General features: G+C 58.5%; 2 protein-coding genes across 3 annotated transcripts; one reads left to right on the top strand and one right to left on the bottom strand.

The window, feature by feature from the left end:
- Positions 1-2,391: 2,391 nt before the first annotated feature.
- On the bottom strand, positions 2,392-11,541 carry NUDT1 (nudix hydrolase 1). The gene is made up of 4 exons (XM_043559549.1): positions 11,445-11,541; positions 9,701-9,868; positions 3,352-3,497; positions 2,392-3,116 (listed from the first exon to the last, which is right to left on the bottom strand). Exons 2-4 carry the CDS (start codon positions 9,850-9,852, stop codon positions 2,944-2,946), a joined length of 471 nt encoding a protein of 156 aa, XP_043415484.1. The 5' UTR covers positions 9,853-9,868; positions 11,445-11,541; the 3' UTR covers positions 2,392-2,943.
- MRM2 (mitochondrial rRNA methyltransferase 2) lies at positions 11,522-17,211 on the top strand. 2 transcript variants are annotated; one of them, XM_043559547.1, is made up of 3 exons: positions 11,522-11,613; positions 13,106-13,395; positions 16,077-17,211. In XM_043559547.1, exons 1-3 carry the CDS (start codon positions 11,606-11,608, stop codon positions 16,517-16,519), a joined length of 741 nt encoding a protein of 246 aa, XP_043415482.1. In that variant the 5' UTR covers positions 11,522-11,605; the 3' UTR covers positions 16,520-17,211. The 2 variants fall into 2 exon arrangements, with proteins under 2 accessions (XP_043415482.1, XP_043415483.1); XM_043559548.1 differs by lacking the exon at positions 11,522-11,613 and adding an exon at positions 11,654-11,724.
- The last annotated feature ends 729 nt before the right edge of the window (positions 17,212-17,940 follow it).

The raw sequence follows: 17,940 nt of genomic DNA, 5'->3' as shown, positions 1-17,940 counted from the left end.
TCCACGAGGGCCGGAGGCCATGGGGGTCTGCTCAGCTGTCCTGGGCCCCGCCTGACGCTGCACTGTGCCTGAGCCTGGCGGTCAAGAGTTAAGGTTCCCTGGAAAGGTCTTCTCTGATTCCAGGAGGTCAGGGTGGCGAGGATGGCTTCCACATAGCAGGTGCCTGGGGGCATGTGCAGGGGGCACCCATGAGTTTTGGGGAGTCGGGAGGGTCTGGGTCCGATGACCAGGGATGGGGAAGTTGGAACCCCCGTGTCGGACACGAGGTGGCCGTATCTGATGAACCGGTCAGTGAGGGTGGACTGTGATCTAAGGCCGGCGGGCACTCCGGACGGGTGTGGGTACGGCGGGGCCTCGGCGGGGGGGGGGTCGCTGGGTGCACAGACGGTGTCCACCTCCAGGAGGCAGGCGTGGGTCGGTACCATGGGGCCCTGGTCTGGACTGGGTCTGGGTAAAGTGTCCTGTGTCCCTCCCTGTCATGTGCCCGTGGGCTGCGATGTCAGGGACAAAGGTGAAGTGGTGCTTCTGTGGTCTGTCGCCGTGCAGCACCAGCTGTGCCCCGCGGTTGCTTGCAGGCCCCTGTCTTTGGAGGCGAAGGCTTGAGTGCGGAGGCTGGAAGGGGAGGGCAGGCGGGGCCGTGTTCCAGCTGGGGTCTGGAAGGGGGGGTTCTGTGTGGCTGTGGCTAACCACCCCCTGCCCCATTTTGGGAGGCACTCCGAGCCTCCCTCCTCATTCTAGGCAGGCCCGGAGGGGATCTGTTCTGGGAACTTTGGGGTCAGTGCGCGCCTGGGGCCTCCGAGCGCTTCCTGCTCTGAATCCCTCTTGTGTAAACACCGGCAGGGCGCCTTCCTCCCAGGCCGGGAACGCTTTGAGCTCACTGCCCCCCCGCCCGAGCGGTGTCGGCGGATCTGTGTTGTGGGAGGGTCCTACTGCACGCCAGGAGTCCTGAGGGTCTCGCCTTCCCAGGGTGCAGATGCCTGTGCTCCAGGGGGCTTTCTCTGGATCTGAAGGCAGGTGGGACTTCCCACCTGTGTGTCCCCACACAGCACGCAGGACTCCCGCACCCGTCCTGGGGTGCTCTTGCACATCACTGCCCGGGGCGGGGGTCGGGGAAGTATTTTTTAGGCCCAGCCAGACACCTGCGTCACCCCACGTGTGGGTTCTCCTGTGCGGGGAGAAAGCCAGCTGCACCCCACACAGCCCGAGGCCCTGGGACTGCGGCACATGCCTTCCTTGGCTGATAAGGGGCAGCGTACCCCCAGAGCCCAGCAAGTGGGGGCCCGTTCGATCACTGGGCCGTGCGTGCGTTCTGCTCCCCTTCGGAGAAGCTGGTTCTCGGGCACTGAGTGGATCTGCGCTGCCCCACAGGGCTGCCCCACGGGCGCTGTGTACACTTGAGCCGTAGGGCTGACCTCCGAGCCTCCCGTTCCCTGTCGGCTGCTGCCCGCGCACCACGGCCTGCCTGTGGGTGGTGCGGGACAGGTGACCACAGGACACTGGCGAGCTGGGAAGACACCCAGAGCAGACCCCACCACGCACGCAGTGGGGGCTGGGGGCTCATGGTGGGCAGCAGCAGGGAAGGTGGGAGGGCCGGCGCAGAGAGGGTCTTCCAGGGCACGCAGAGGCCCGCCTCTCCCGGGTCACTGAAGAGAATTCCAGCACCAAAGACTTCACTTGTGCTTTCTCAAGAGGACTTTTCCTGAGACTCCGTGTTCCTGGTGGCCTCTCTGTGCGGTGGGAGGAGCCAGGAGCCCTTCTTGGCTGGAGTTCCGGCCAGGGTTTTCGAGGCTTACCTAGAGGGCGCTTTCTTGTGCATCCCCTCCCTCCCCAGCCCCTGCAAGGAGGCTGGCAGATGGGAGACACTTGCTGGGCTGTGTATGTGGGGGTCACGTCCTTCCTGTGCTTGTCAGCTGGGGACAGCAGGGGCCACCTTTTGCCCCCCACAAAGCCTCCCTCTGGGCCCAGGGCCAGGGCCGTTCTGGGGAGGGCCAGGCTGCCAGCAGCTCTGGGTCAGGGAGCGCAGGGGTGTCCCAGCTTGCCTCCGTGGCCCTAGTCTCCAGGCTGGGACTGCGGGAGGGAGACCACAGCCTTGCCTTGTCTCCCATGGTCTGCGATGTCCCGGTGCCACGGGGACAGAGCCCGATCCCGACTCTGCAAGGCCGGAATGGAGCCCGGCCCCGGTGTGTGCCTTCGCCAGGTCCCTCCAGCCTGGGCCCAGCTTGCTCGCAGCATCAGATCCGGGCATGTGCGGGACTCTGCACAGGTTGAGGTCGGCTGGTTTTGTCGGGATTCGAGACCCTTCTCTTCGTGATGCAGTTCTGTGTATGGAGCACTTTACAAGGCTGTAGGCATCAATTAATACGCCAATAAACTGGAATCGTTCACACACGGTTTGCATTCTGAGAGCTTTATCAATAAACACACGAACAACTGTGATCAAACCCCTTTATAAAACTTGGGTGAAGTGGGTTCTCCGTATAAGCGAGTGCTGCCTCCCTCCTTCCTGGTGGTCAGAAGTCTGGACAGGAACAGCCAGTCCCTTGGGGTGAGGGAGGTGACAGCCTCTGATGCATCAGACCAGGGTTTCAGGCCTGGGCCTCGCCTGTTTGGTTTGCCCTTGAAGGAGGGGCGGGGGGCAAGGACGCCACACCCTCTAACCCACTCTATGGTCCTGACAAGACCGCGGTGCCTGGCCCGCCCTCCGGGCCCAGTGTGCGGGCCATAGGCAGCCGGCAGGCAGGCAGCTTCCTGAGGACGGGCCTGGGCTGGTGTGCGCGGGGCCCAGTGAAGAATGTGAAAAGGTAAGAGAGCTTTCTTCTCTCCGCCTCACCCCACTCGTAACCCCCCGCCCCGCCTCGGGGCTCCGAGAGCAGGTGAACAGATGGACGGCACTGCGGGTTCACAGCGGATTCGGCGGCCTGCGGGGTCAGCGTGGTTCTGCGTCTACACCTCGTCCACCTCGCGGAGCGTGTAGTCCAGGATGGTGTTGGGGCCCTGGAACTTGAAATACCCGTGGAATTTCTTGTTCTGAAGCAGGAGGGGAAACCAGTAGCTGTCATCGGGCCACATGTCATCAAAGGGGATCCGGTCCAGCTGGAACCACCGGGGCCGCATTTCTGTGGTGGTGCAAAGGGGGACATGGTGTTCAGCCGGGGGCTAAACTGACTTTTGGTGAGAAACTGCCAGGCGGTGTCGTGTGAGGAGCTCGACAGGCTCCTAGTTGAACCCTTGGGCCGTGTCCCGGTGTCACTCCGCGCAAGAGGGAGGAGGAATGAGGCTGACGCGAGGGGCTGGGGCAGCGCCTGCCCCGGGAGACGGAGGGAAGGGAGAAGGGGAGGCCCCGAGACTCACCGTCGCTCTCCGCGGGCGTCCCCTGGACACTGTCTGTGCGGAAGATGTGCACGTCCATCAGTTCCGGCTCGCCCACGAACTCGAACACGATCCGGCCCACCTTGTGGAGAGTGTCCGCGGTCAGACCGCACTCCTCCCGCAGCTCCCTGCAGGCAGAGCGGGCGACGGTCACAGCAAGGCGCCGGGCAGGGGCACGCCCGCCTGTGGGCCAAGGGAGCCACAGACGCAGGCGCCTGGGCCCGCGTGAGCAGTTCCCCACCTGGCAGGAACTTGGTTATCTGGGGGCCTGTTCATCGAAGCCGATTCTGTTCAGAGTCTGGTTCAGGGCGCACAGGCGGACCGGTGTGACACCTTGCGAGCCACGGCGCAGCCCAGGCCCGGCCGGGCTCAGCTGTTCGGGGGTCGCGGGCGAGCTGGGAACCTCCCACCCGGTCCTTCAGCTCCAGCTCTCTCCCGGGGGGGAGGGGGGGTTGCTGGGGGGCGGGGGCAGCAGCCACGTGAGTACTGCTTTGTGGGCTGTGGGAACCCGGGCCCTGAACCGGGAGCCACCCTTCCTCACACGCGTGCTCGGAGGGCACAGGAGCAGACCGCTGTACACGGCCTCCTTCGCGAGGGCCTGCCTCGAACGTCTGTTCCACCGAGGAGACGCCCCCAACCCTCCGGCCGGCTTCCCTGCAGCCGCCCGGGGGTGGGGGGGAGGTGGGGGGAACAGGAGCCTGGGGCCCGTCTGGCTGCGTCGTCTCCTCCTGGGGACCCCCTCCCCAGCCGAGCACTGTGCCCGGCCACCAGCAGAACCCGACGCCGCTTCTGTTTCAAAGTGTTCACTGCTCAAGTGTCACGTTCGCCGCGGACAACCTGGCAGTCCCTGGGCGGACGCGTCAGCAGAGAGAACCCTCACTGCCGCCTCAGTGTGTTTCTTCCGGGCCTTCTCCTTCACACACCCGTTTACACGACTGCAGACGCGTCACGCGCTCGGACCCGCGCTTCCCACGCAAGGCCGGCGTGGCGCCCCGCCCCTCGAGGAGTTCCAGCAGTTTCCCAGCCGGTGTGGGTGGCGGAGTAGGAACTGCTGTCCCTGCGTCCGGCGCGAGACCCCGTGGTGGGCGTCTCCGCCTGCGCGCCCCATACCTCTCCTGTTTGGCCCTGACCAACGGCTCCGCCCCCTCCCCCAGCCCCCCACTTCTGGTTCCCTCGGCGTCTTCTGGAAGCACTGTGCTCCGGACCCCGGGGAACCCCTGGCTGCTCGCTGCAGCGGCCAGGGAACTCGGTCTTTTGCTCCCTTAGAGCCTGGCTTCCCTACTGCTCTGGATGTATTCGTTTCTGTAAGCGTTCTCGTTACGCCTGACCGTTTACAGTTGTAAGTAGGGACAGGTTTTTTTGGCTTTGCGCTCCAAGTTGTGTTAGGAACACAATAGGTAAGTACCTCCCGTGCCTGTACGAAGCCAGGGAAACCACTTTGCCCGTTAAACACACACACGCTGGGTCCAAACGGTCTGATGTGAGCAGACGCCTTCCTCAGCGGGAAGTCCACCCTGAGCTCCCGGTAAGGTCTGCAGGGGAATCACGCCCATTTGCTGCCGCTGTGGACGAGGTCGACTGAGGCTCTGAAAGCTGGAATTTGTTCAGGGACGTGCTTAAAATTAGACTTGACCTAAAAAAATGAATGTCTTCACTTGGGGGGTGCAGGTGGCTCCCCAGCTAAAGGCTCTGGCATCTGCCGGGCCTCCCCCACTGCTCTGGCAGCAGGCCGGTGGGTCTGGGTTTTAAAAACTTCACCTGGTGGTTGATGTTTTGACTAGTTTTGGTTCGTCTTCCCTGAATACACAGCGGTGCACCAAGTATCGATAACCTCACTTCACGGGCTGAGGTAATTAGCGGGGACGACAGCCTCGGTTTTGCTAAAGTGTCGGATCGTGTGTGTGACACTCAGCTCCCCAGATGGCAGAGAGCAGGATGAGGAACGCGTTACACAAGACAGCAGAGGCCGAGCGTCTGGGTGGGCGCAGGGGCCCCGCGGTCCTGGGGCTCGGCTTCGGCGGCTGCTCCTCTGGGGCGCTCTGAACACCGTGCCCTGGGGCCTTGCTGGGGTCCAGAGATGGGACGCTGCACCCGCCTACGGCCCAAACCTGACTCTGAGGGCCCCCAGACCCCCAGGTGCCCTTCGTGCGGCACTGGGGACAGCGCGACAGGAAACGGAGGTCAGGCCATGTCATATCTGCCCTGTGATTACGACAGGGGACTGCAGCACAGTGGAAAACGTGGTCTCTTCGGTAATGCTGTGTCAGCTGGATGTCTTGACGGATGAGTCTCGACCCTCTGCCCTACACCTTATCCCAAACTCCATTCCAGATGAAGATCTAACACTCCTGAACGTTCCAGAAGAAAAACTTAGGAGAAGGTCTCCAGCCTGGGATAGGCAAAGATCGCACTAAAATGAAACTTCTACTCATAGAAACGTCATCACGAATGAAAAGACAAGCCCCAGGGAGGACACAGTAGCAGACTGGGCGTGGCCGAGGGGGACCCGCGAACTCCAGGACCCTGCAGCCCACTGGGCCTGAGGACCGAACAGCAAAGAGAACAAAGATGGGACAACACAGAACAGAATGCCGGGTGTGGGACAGCCAGGAAAGGTGCGGCCCACGTGCGACGGGAACACTGGCAGGAGAACAGCGTGACTCGGGTAGTCACTGGGAATTTCCCCAAACTGATGTCAGACGCCGAACCACAGATCCCGGGAGCTCCGAGGACTCCAAGCGAGACAGACACCATAAAGCTACCTGCAGGCACGTTTCTTTCAGAGTGTAATAAATCAAAGAAAAGGAAAAGATCTTAAAGCCAGAGGACAAAAGCACTTGGCCACAGAGGAACCAGGATGAGAGTCAAATCTGACTCCCCAGAAACCGCGCGAGCAGAGAGGGAGGGAGCGAAATACTTAGTGTTGACAGAACACACACCAACCTAGGATTCTGTACTTTACTTCCCATCAAGAGGAAGGGGAAATAAAGACTTTCTCAAACAATAATTGAGGGGCCCCATTACCAGCCTCCTAACAAACACGAGCGCGAGGTCTTTGGAGAAAAGGGCATTGGCGGAACCTTGGATCTGCACGAAGAAAGCGAGAGGACTGAAGGAGGGAGCCAAGGCAAGAGAAAACCATTCTGGTTTTTATGCTCGATCAGTTGAGTGGGTAAGGGTTTGTTTGAGGTTATTGGCGACGACGTGTCCGCGTTGGTGTGCCCCATGTGTGCGTGCACGTGTGTAAGGTGAACAGTGAGCACCCAGGGTTGGGTGTTGGAATCAGGATTGTTGTCAAGAGGCCCTCAGACCACCCATGGGGCGGGGGGGCAGTGTTATCTGAAAGTGCACTTGGATCGTGGGCAAATGCGTATTGCAAACTTTGAGGTATGCACTAAACATTAAAGAAGTTTAGCTGACCTTCTAAAAAGGGGAGAAAATGGAATCCTTTCAGTGCCCAATTAAAACCGCAGAATGGAGAAAAGGGGTGGAAGACAAAGCCAGGAACAGAGGACAAGGGTGACAAACAGAAAACCACCGAATCTGGTGGATATTAACCCATCTGTGTACCAGCCACCGCTTGGAACGTCAGCCGTCCACGGGCTCCGGCGAAAGAAAGATCGTCAGAGTGGATCTGAAGACAAGACCAGCCGGTGCTGTCCGCACGGAGCCCACGTTGCACAGAAAGATTACAAGCACAAAGTATACAACGATAACGACGAAAAAACGCAGATTGAAAGTAAACGGAGAGAAACACACCAGGCTAACACTGGTCAAAGGAAGAAAGGAGTATCTGTACGGGTTTTAGAGCTGACTTCAAAGCAGCAAGTTCGGCAGGAATAAAGGGGATTCCGTCCTGCGGGAGGGACCACTTCTCCTCGATAGGATGCTTAATACGTATACACCTGATGATAGTCAAGCTACGGGAGGCAAAAATGAATGGCACCGCACGGAGAAGTGGATGGATCCACCGTCCTGGCTGGACACTTCAAGCAGAAAATCAATAAAGACGTCAAATATATAAGGAACTGCAAATCTCTCAGACAGGCAGCCCTGTTTAAAAACAAGGGCAAAAGACCTGAGTGGGGGGCAGACACCAGAGGGCGCACCCGTGTGGCCGCGCTTACGTGATGCTTTAGAACAGGCCGAGTCCTCAGCCGTGAGGAGGCCAGCGTGCAGGCGGCCCTTTCCATGTCTTGGGCCACGTGCTGGCCACACGATGGGCCCATCCCTTAAACGTCCCCTGGTGAAGACGGGTGCACGTGGACTTCGGGACAAGTGTGTGCGACGTCTCCAGTCCTGGGCTCACGGAGACTTTGCGGGGGGTCAGCCAGGTGAGGAGCCAGGAAGAGTGGGGTGGGTGACAGCTGGGAGGGTGAGGGGCAGCGGCTGGAGCGGCGTGAAGCTGGGCCACGAGGGGGCTCCACGGGTGAAACCGGAGGTTCGGTTTAACAGCACTGGGTGCTGTTACAGGGACTTCACGGGGCGCCTGGGAGGCTCAGTTGGTGGATTTTGGCTCAGGTCACGATGTCACGGTTGTGGGTTCGAGCCCCGAGTCTGGCTCTGTGTGGAGCGTGGAGCCTGCTTGGGATTCTCTCTCTCCCTGTGCCCTTCCCCCGCTTGCGCTCTCTCTAAAGTTAAGTAAAAGGAAACAAATAAATAAAGGGACTTCACACGTGAATGAGAGAGACCCTGACCCGGTTTTGGGAAGGTTGCCCGGGGGCTGAGTGGAGAATGGACCCAGGGGGACAAGGGCAGAGCAGGGAGGCCAGGTAGGAGGCAGAGCACCTGTCCAGGTGGGGAGGGGTGGTCTGGACACGGCGGCAGAGGGACGCAGACCCAGATGGGTGCTAGTTGTATCCGGGGGGTAGAAGCCACATGCTTCCCATCCTGAGGAAGCTCGTTTCCTGCCCGACCACCAGCCTGCTCTGTGGGAAGGCAGCCGTCACACTCAATACTGAGGCTCTGGTGTGACTGCTGGTTTCTCACGAGTGTGTCTCATTCAGGAAATGCTAACAGTGAGAGGACGAGAAGGAAAGGTCCTAAGAAATCGGGGGCCTGGAGGCTCCTGACCACCAGGACGGCAGGGGGCTGAAGGGAAGCCCCCCGTGGTCCCGCCACACGCCTCTGCACAGCCCCGCCCTCTGGCCCTCGTTGCTTCTTCGGATGCCTCGTTCCTGCCTTCCACCTGCTCGGACCAGACCGGACACCAAGTCCTTTGGGAGTTCTCCTTTGTGCCCAGTCATCTGCCCTCACTCTTTATTCTGGATGCCCCGCACCGCTGGGTGCCCGCTAGACCCGCTCTCTGCACACGTCCCCGTGAGCCCGGCAGCCAGACTAGATCGGAGCCCCGAAGGGGGGCGGTCGGGACCTGTTCCCTGTGTCCTGACACTGAGCTCGACTTAGGTTGGGGGGGGGGGTGGCGCTGGCTTCCACCTGTTTCTGTCCAGGTTCCACGGGTAGCGAGGCTCAGGGGACCCGAGTCTCAGCAGACCGGCCTGTGCCCCCGCCGTGTGCTGTCGGGGCAGCCTGGCCACGCTGCCTAGCGCTTGCCCAAACAAATGACCACAGGCGGCAGCACGCCGGGTCCCATGCCTAGGAGGGGGAGGTGCACGCCAGGGACATCACACCCGCGGCCGTTCACACCCAGGACTTGGCCCAGTCGTGCACCATGAAGTCAACTTGGTGGACTGTGACCAGCAATTAAAAAAACCCAAAGGATAGGAGCTACGTTAGCGGGACTACGTGAGCGCGTACTTTCGTGTGGTAAGAGCATTGTTGTATCAGAACGTAAACATCTCTTATGTGGGTTGTGATGTTTAAAACACTCCAAACTTGAGAACCATCGGGCTGCGGAGCCTGCAGCTGACTTCCTTTCCAGAAGCCTCATTAGTATGCATGTGGGGCTCTGGTCTCTTCCCCGGGGAAAGCGGCCTTAATTAAGGTTGCTGACTTCCTTCAGAATGCCATCAGTAGTAGCGAAGGCCTGTGTGTGAACAGGCTCAGACGGCAGAGCTGGTCATCGGCTCCCTGAACGCACGAGGAAAGCAAACGACTGACCAGCCGGAAGTCGCCACGCCACAGCGGCTTCCCAAATGTGTCCCGAAAGCCCCTCCCGCGCCCCCAGCAACAGCTCACGTGCCCCGGGCACTCCCCACTGGTCCAAATCCTGTATGGTTACATCCTCAATCTCCACACTCCCGAGAGGCAGGAAGGGTCATCGTTATTCCCATTTTTGGGATGAAGAAACTGAGACCCGAGAGCTCCATAAGGAGCTGTAGGCTGTCACCCTTGGGAGCTGGTTCTGTGGTCAGGCCCACCCCTCCCTCACCTCTTGGCCCCGTCCTCGATGCTCTCTCCTCCTTGAACTTTGCCTCCGAAGCCATTCCACCGGCCGGCCCCAAAGCCTCGTTTCTTCATGCCCAGGAGAACTCGCGGAGGCTGCAGCACCAGCACCAATGTGTAGAGCCTGGAGGCGCCCATGGTCCCCCGGGGATCCCTTGAGGAAGGCAAGAAGGCTGGGTCAGCTTGACCTGGGTGCACGCGGAGTGTGGATGAGGCCAGGGGCCCGGTGAGATGGGAATGTGCTGTGGAAGGCAGGGGGGAATCTGCCTGGTGGTAACCTCCCAGCCCTGCCACGAGAGGCTCGCCTCCTGCCAGATGGAAACCGAACAAACGAGCTTCCAGAGTAGAAAGAGGCCTGGCCCTCCGAATCCAGCGGCACCCGTGTCCAGGCCTTGGGATTGCCAGGGCTGATGGAGCAGGTTAGGAAAGGGCCATGTCGACCCTTCCCCCTCCTCAGCACAGGGCTGTTTTTGCCCCTGTGTCCAGCCCGTGGACAGTCCACCCCCTGTGGCCCCAACACAACCAGGCGGGTTAGCCGATGGTTCTCGGGTCAGGCTTTTGGCCTTGGCCTTTTCATCAGTGGGGCCTTCTTCTGGCCTGCTGGGATATGCCTTCCACACTTCACCGCAGAGCTATAGAGTCCCGAGGAGCTCCTGGCTCCTGGCAGAGAGCCCGCCCAGCGAGGGCTGGCTGGTCCTCCCTCCTGCGACAGTTCATGATCCGCTCACAACTGTTGCTGCTCTGGGCTCTGGCACTGGAGCCACAAGGGCCCCTCCCGCTCAAACGGGTGTGCGTGGTCCAGAGGAAAACTCCAAGGGTGATGCCTGGGTTGCTGCTGGACACATGGAGGAGGACCAGGACCCTCTGTGCATCCATCCCTGTCCCAGCCTGGGGCCACCGTTCACAAGTCTCTTACCCTGGGGACCACACCGGATGAGAAGCAGGATCCAGGAGCAGGGATCCTCGTGGGAAGCCACAATGTCTGAGAAAAGGGAGCTACAGCTGGGTCCTGGTTTTGGGGGTAGGTCTGGCCAAAGTGGGTCTCTGTGGCCGAGCCTACCTGTCTGCCTGTGTCCTCTGTCGTGATGCTGACTGGTTCATGCCCAGAGCCCTGGTTTCCTGAGTGACTTGTGGTGGTGAGGCAGACACCAGGAGTGTCAGCTATCACTTATTAAGCACTGGCTGCATACCTCTTTTAAAAAATCATTCTGTTTAGTAGACCCAAGAACTTTGTGAGCTAAGACTTGCTTTCTCCATTTTCAGATCAAGAAACTGCAGCTCGAAGAGGCTCAGTCTGACCCAAGGTCAAACTTGGGGAAGACCCCAATCTGGGTCTAACGGGCTTTTGAAGTTCAGTTGTCCCCTGGGTCCTGGAGCAAGCGGCTTGGGACCACAATTAGAGAGTCCTCAGAGGGCCTCTCCGAACGTCAGCGGCTGGGAGGCTGCAACAGGCCCGGGCATGTGGTCTCCGAGTCAAGTGGTCGGTACACCGAGGTCCCTCACCAGGGTTTTGAAAGATCCTATCCACAGAACACCAGGCTCAGGCCCTGGTTCCGGATCCCTCTCCTCCGACCTCTGCTCACCTGGCGCCCCCACCCCCTGGTCCGGCACCCCTCTCTCCCCGCCCCGGCTCCCCCCCACCAACCCCGTCCCTGGTCCAACCCCCCCCCCCCCCCCGCTCGCAGGACCCGGGCTCCGCTCCCCGGCCCCCTCCCCTCTCCCCTGCTCACCTGACCCGGGTTCCGCTCCCGGGCTCCCGGGTCCCGGTCCTCAGACCCGGGATCGCGCGCGCTTTCTGAACAAGGGAGCCGCGGAAGTCGGAGGGGCGTGGCCTCGGGCCGGAAGCGAGGCCGGCACTTCCGGCGCGGGGGACAGGAGCGGATCGGCGCCCATGGCTCGGTGAGTGGGGCTGTGAGCTAGGTGCCGGGCGAGGTCGTGCGCTCAGTCGGCGTTTATGGGGGCGCCTGCTGCATGCGTGCGGGAGGAGGAGGGGCCGGGGGCGCGTCCCAGGTTCGTCCGCGGGGAAGGGGCGCAGAGACGCGGTCATTCCCGGCGAAGCGCCTAGGAGAGGACTTCCGGCCCGAAGTCAGTAGTCCGGACGGCTTCCGAGGAGCGGCGGGCGGGCGGAGAGCGTGGAGGGCTACGGAGAGCGTAGGGCGCAGGTGAAGGGGTGCTGCAGCTGGAGGGCGCAGGGGAGGGGCGCTGCGGGGGCAGCCTGACTGCTGTGGCTCGGCACTGGAGAGGCACCAATGGCCCGTGTGGCCGAACTCTAGGTGTGGGCCGGCGCTGGAGGACAGGGCCTGTGTGACCCCGTTTCCGACCTTCCCCCAACCGGCCCCGTTGGTTCTGGTGCCCAGGATGGCTCTGTGCTCCTTCCGAGAGACCCCGGGGGGCTTTGCGAAGGCAGCCATCACCGAGTTACTGTGTCCGGATCTTGACTGCACGCTTGGGTTGTTGAAGGGCCTTTGGCTGTGCGCCCTGGTGAAGATGTCCGGGTCTTCCCTTGAGGAACACGGATGCAGAACTTACTTTGTAGGGTTGTTCTGAGAGTTGAGTGAGGGGGGTGCGGAGAGCTCCCGGCCCGCGGCAAACCGTTCAGACCCTGACTTTGCCAAAGAGACTTGGAATTCGTTCTTCAGGCTGAGTGTAGTTGTTAGGTGATGGGCCTGGCGGCCCTGTGTTGGCCGCCGTGCCGAGGCGTCGAGGAAGGCGGGGTCTGTCCCGGGGGGGGGGGGGGGGGGGGGCTTCTCCCAGTCCCGCAGAGCCCCGGGACAAGTTGTCCCGGGTAAGAAAGAAGATTGCTTTGTCAACATCATCAGGCCTGTTAAGCAGAACCGGAAAAGCTTTGAGTTTTCCTTCTGAAGAAAATTTTCCCGAAGGCCCCACGCTTCTTCGCCAGAAGGAGTTCGCCTGCCGTGTTCGTGCACTTGGGCCGCCGCAGGCCAGGCGTAGACCACACAAACGCAGGCGGAGGCCGCAGACCCGGATCACGGTGCTGCAGGGCCCTTTTCTCGTGGGGCCTCTCTCCTCGACCTGCACACGGCTGCCTTCTGCCCGTGGCCTCACGTGGTCTTTCCCCGCGCACCTGTGTCCCAACTGTCTCTGATGAAGACGCCAGTCGGGTCGGGTTGGGGCCCGCCTGTATAGCCTCATTTGTAGTTACCTCTTTAAAGACCACTTCTGTTTTGAGGTTTCTGGGGTTAGCACTTCAACACACCCCTTTGGGGAGGGACTCAGTGCAGGCCATTACACCCGTTTTCTGGCCGCGTCGCCTTGTCAAGTTTCCTCCCCGTTTGGGCCTCCGGGCCCTTCTCTAAAAACACGTGGGTTGAACCAGGGACCCCGCCTATCTGTGTGATGTGCACCTGTGTGCTCCCTTTTTCTTTCGCAGGTCCTTGAAGCTGGTACGTGCGTCCCTTCAGCGGCAAAGGTTTCACACCTCTGGGAGCCACTACAAGCGTCGGACCGCTGCTGAGCACCTGTGGCTGACACGTCATTTGAGGGACCCGTTTGTGAAGGCAGCGAAGGTGGAGAGTTACCGGTGCCGAAGTGCCTTCAAGCTTTTGGAGGTGAACGAGAGGCACCAGATCCTGCGGCCCGGCCTCCGGGTCTTAGACTGTGGGGCGGCTCCCGGGGCGTGGAGCCAGGTGGCCGTGCAGAGGGTCAACGCTGCGGGCGCAGGTAGGGCCTCTGGCCACCCCCGAGTGTGCGGGTGCGGGCCAGCTGCCCTCCACCAGGGGAGGTGGCCAAGCCGCTTTGTGATGACACATTGTTCGGAGTGGCTGGTGTAGGGGCTGATGAGGAAAACGGGACGCTGATGTGTTGACAGCGGGAGACCGGGTGGAAAGCTACGACGGAGACTAAAAGTGCCTCACGTCACCACGTCCGTGTGTGCGTGAATGTGTCGGAGAGCCCCCTTCCCGAACTTGTTTTTGCACACGTGACTACACGTGTATGTTTTCTTTTTCAGAAACGATAGTAACTCACATTCTTCTTACTGATTTGGAGCCTTAATGGAGGGCTTCTTTCCCCCCCCCCCCCCCCCCCCCTCACTGATCTATTGACATTATCCCATGCCTGCATGGCACAGTCAACCCCAGAGTTTTCCAGGTCCTGGTCTTTGAAGCCCTGGGTCTCCTGGAGGCCCTGCTGGGGGCTGCTCAAGGTTCTCCCCTCTGGCTCAACCTGAGGGACTCAGCTTTTACCTATTTTATATTTTAGGATTTTGTAAAAAAAAAAAAAAAAAAAAAAAGAATGTTTCTATGTTAATAAGGTTCCCCTGCTCAGTCAGGAGAGACCAATACCCTCAGTGTGGAAAGCCCTGGCGTCCTTGTAAACGCTCGTGTAGACCGCCATATGATGATGTCCCGTGCTGTTGAGCCAGCCTCCTGCTGGGCTCCGGTGTTGCCCTCGGGGCCTTTGTTAGCTGCACAAGCTGAGCCTAGCGTGGTGAGCATCCCTACCCTTTGTGTTTCCTGCCGTAAAGTCGGAAGGGACCAGAATCGCTGGCGTTACATGACATATGTGCCGGCTCACGGAAATCTCAGACACCTGGGGTGCGGACCTTGTGCCCATTTTCCTAGTGAAGAATGAGGTTCGGAGGAGTTTGGCGGGCTTCTGAATGCACGGGCTGGGAGTGCTGTTCCCTGGGTTCAGGACAAAGAACCAGCCCCGTTACTGGGTGTGGGATGCCGCCAGGGGCCCTAGAACAGGTTAAAATTTTTTTTTTTTTAACTCAATAAATATCACCTAAGTGAAGGGATTTGTGTCCGAGACCTCTGTTCCTTTTCCTACCACTGAGCCTGCCCACAGACCTAACAACAGATTTTATTTTTATTTTTTATCTTAGGTTTATTTATTTCGTTAGAGATAATTAAGACGTTGTGGTTCCTTGTAATTTATTTAAAAGTGCATCTTTTTTTTTTTTTTATGTCAAATTTGTTGTCAAATTGGTTTCCATACAACACCCAGTGCTCATCCCAAAAGGTGCCCTCCTCGATACCCATCACCCACCCTCCCCTTCTTCCCACCCCCTATCTACCCTCAGTTTGTTCTCAGTTTTTAAGAGTCTCTTATGCTTTGGGTCTCTCCCTCTCTAACCTCTGTTTTTTTTTCCCTTCCCCTCCCTCATGGACTTCTGTTAAGTTTCCCAAGATCCACATAAGAGTGAAAACATACGGTATCTGACTTTCTCCGTATGACTTATTTCACTTAGCATCACACTCTCCAGTTTCATCCACGTTGCCACGAAAGGCCATATTTCATTCTTTCTCATTGCCACGTAGTGTTCCATTGTGTATATAAACCACAATTTCTGTATCCATTCGTCACTAACAACGGATTTTAATGGCTCCTGTCCCTGTATAACTGCTCCTCAGGGAAAGGAGGAGCACGGCCAGGTTTGACTCGTAGGAAGCAGCGGCCGAAGCAAAGGCTGTGGATAGAATGTCCGGTTTCTTTTCCCGCCAGAAGGTGTACAGATGCACCCAAAGTATTTGCCTCTAGTGGCCCCTTCCCGAGGTTATGACGCCTGGGATGCTAACGGGAGTCAGGTACGTGCCGTGAGGTGTGAGATGGCCTACTTTCCAGGGCTGAACATGAGAGTTTTCTCCTTTGAAAAATGCACTCTTCAAAATGGTTGGACTTCCAGTCCTTAGCTAGAAGTAAGACCCACGTTCCACCGCCGTGGGACAGCCTCTTTGCTACGCGGTCTGCACTAGCAGATCTGTGACGGCACCCTCCCCTCATGCCCTGGGGACTGGGGAGAAGGGCTCTCCTCAGCGTGGGGTGGGGACGCAGAGAAGGGCCGGGGACAGCAGTCGTGCTGGCCCGAGGCCCTGTTCCAGGTGAGACGATGGCCTCTACTGCCCAGCTGGTACCACTCACACCTGGTCGAGGGATCGGTTCCTGTACCTTGTCTTCCCTACTTCTCGGCTTGCTTCTAGTAGTTTCTGCATCAAAAGAAATTGGATTAAGCTAACGGAAGTGCTGAGTTAATCCGGAAGTGCTGTATGCACTCACGTATCATTGGTTCAGTTTGTCAGAAAGCCCACTCGGAGATCACCCTTTCACAGAGAGCTGGCCTCTGGAAGGGAGGTGAAGCCAGAGTTGGGGTCAGGTGCCTGCCCCGGGACAGGCACTTCTCTTCTCTGGGCCTCAGTTAGCTTCCTTGTGTGGACAGTGGGGACTGTCACCCCTGCCATGTGTGTGTTTGGGATGGATACAAGTGGGGAAAGGCCCGTGTCCACCTCTTGGCGTGTTCGCTCCTTACGTTGGTCCTGACTTTTTACTTTTATTTTTCTATTTGTATTTCTGAGGGAAGATTCAGGCTGTAAATAAATAACATACTCTGTCTTCCTTAGATCCCAGTGCTCCTGTGGGCTTTGTGCTTGGGGTAGACCTTCTCCACATATTCCCCCTGGAGGGGGCAACTTTTCTGTCCCCCGCTGACGTGACTGACCCCAGAACCGTCCAGAGAGTCCGAGAGCTGCTTCCTGGCGGGAGAGCAGATGTCATTCTGAGTGACATGGCACCCAATGCCACAGGGATCCGGAGCCTGGATCACGACAGGCTCATTAGCCTGTGCTCGTCCCTTCTGGACGTGGCTCCAGATGTTCTGCACCCCGGCGGAACGTTCCTCTGCAAAACGTGGGCTGGAAGTCAAAGCCTTGGGTTACAGAAGAGACTGGCCGCGCAGTTCCAGAACACCAGGACTGTGAAGCCTAGAGCCAGCAGGAAGGAATCTTCAGAGGTGTACCTCTTGGCCACACAGTACCGAAGAGCGAAGGGGCCTGTGGAGGACTGAGGGCTGCCTCTGCCATTTGTGGTCCTCGTTCACTGCAAGTGTGGTCTGAGCTCTTTCCTGGAGTGTGGCTGGAGTGGTCAGAGCTTGATCCGGGACGTGGCTGGCAGGACGAGGGTGGGACCTTTCTTTGAAACACAGTGTATTCACTGGTCACGATATATGATAAAAACTAGTCCCTAAGTGACCTTAGGTGCGGAGGAAGGATGAAAAGACAGTGGGAAGGAGAAACCTTGATGTAACACTGGACTCAACTGGCTGTTCGCTTGTAACAGAGTTTCCACCATTGCTCCCAGAAGGCACCACCCAGGCTGTGGTTATACAGTGTAGCGAATGCGAATGCAAGTCTGAAATTTCCACCTGGGGGTTAATTTCCATCTCTCTGGTGAATGGTGTGGAAATTAATACTTTCAAGCAACCAGAAGGGGGGGGAGGGGGGGGGCAGTTAGGGAAGACATTTCATGTGAATTTTGTAGGGGGTGCTGTGCTTGTTTTGTTGCTGGAGATCCGCCTTGCTGTAATACTCCAGGCCCCTAAGACTGGAATTGCCAAAGCAAGCAGCCACGTGGAGTGCTGGATTTCCTTTTACTCTCTTCCAGGAACTTGATGCAGCTTTATAAAACAATGTAGATTGTGTTTATTTAAGGGATTTCCATGCTTTGAAGTTTGTTTCTATAAAAATTGTTTTTTTCAAAGCTACTTGTCATTAAAAAAAGGGGGGGGGGGCGCCTGGGTGGCTCAGTCGGTTAAAGCATCCAACTTCAGCTCAGGTCAGATCTCCCGGTTCTTTTTTAAAAAAAAATTTTTTTTTTCAACGTTTATTTATTTTTGGGACAGAGAGAGACAGAGCATGAACGGGAGAGGGGCAGAGAGAGAGGGAGACACAGAATCGGAAACAGGCTCCAGGCTCTGAGCCATCAGCCCAGAGCCTGACGCGGGGCTCGAACTCCCGGACGGTGAAGATCTCCCGGTTCTTAAGTTCCAGCCGGGGGTTGGGCTCTGTGCTGACAGCTCAGAGCCTGGATCCTGCTTGGGATTCCGTGTCTCTCTCTCTTTCTGCCCCTCCCCTCCCTCATGCTCTGTCTGTCTGTCTGTCTGTCTCTCTCTCTCTCAAAAATAAACATTTAAGAAAAACCATTTCCTGCAGGGGTGCTCATCCCTTAATAAGAGTGTATGGACTATAACCCTGATTAAATCCCGAGGGTGGAGCTGAGGGAGAGCCTGGGTAGATAGGGAACCCCACAATCTCCATCAGTCCCCCAGGGTGCAGTCCAGTCCTCTGAAGTGGGCTGCAGGCTTGGTTTAACCTTTTTTCATTTTACTTTTGGTTGTAGTCAATTAGGGCGGGAAAATCCCCCCACTTCCTCAGGGCTCCTCTCCACCCCATTTCTTGCGCGGGGTGCTGATCCGGGGATGGGGCGGGA

Source organism: Prionailurus bengalensis, chromosome E3 (assembly GCF_016509475.1).
Source record: "Prionailurus bengalensis isolate Pbe53 chromosome E3, Fcat_Pben_1.1_paternal_pri, whole genome shotgun sequence".
NCBI lineage: Eukaryota > Metazoa > Chordata > Mammalia > Carnivora > Felidae > Prionailurus > Prionailurus bengalensis.
Note: the sequence above shows the minus strand (reverse complement) of the source record. Positions and strands in the feature narration are given on the sequence as shown.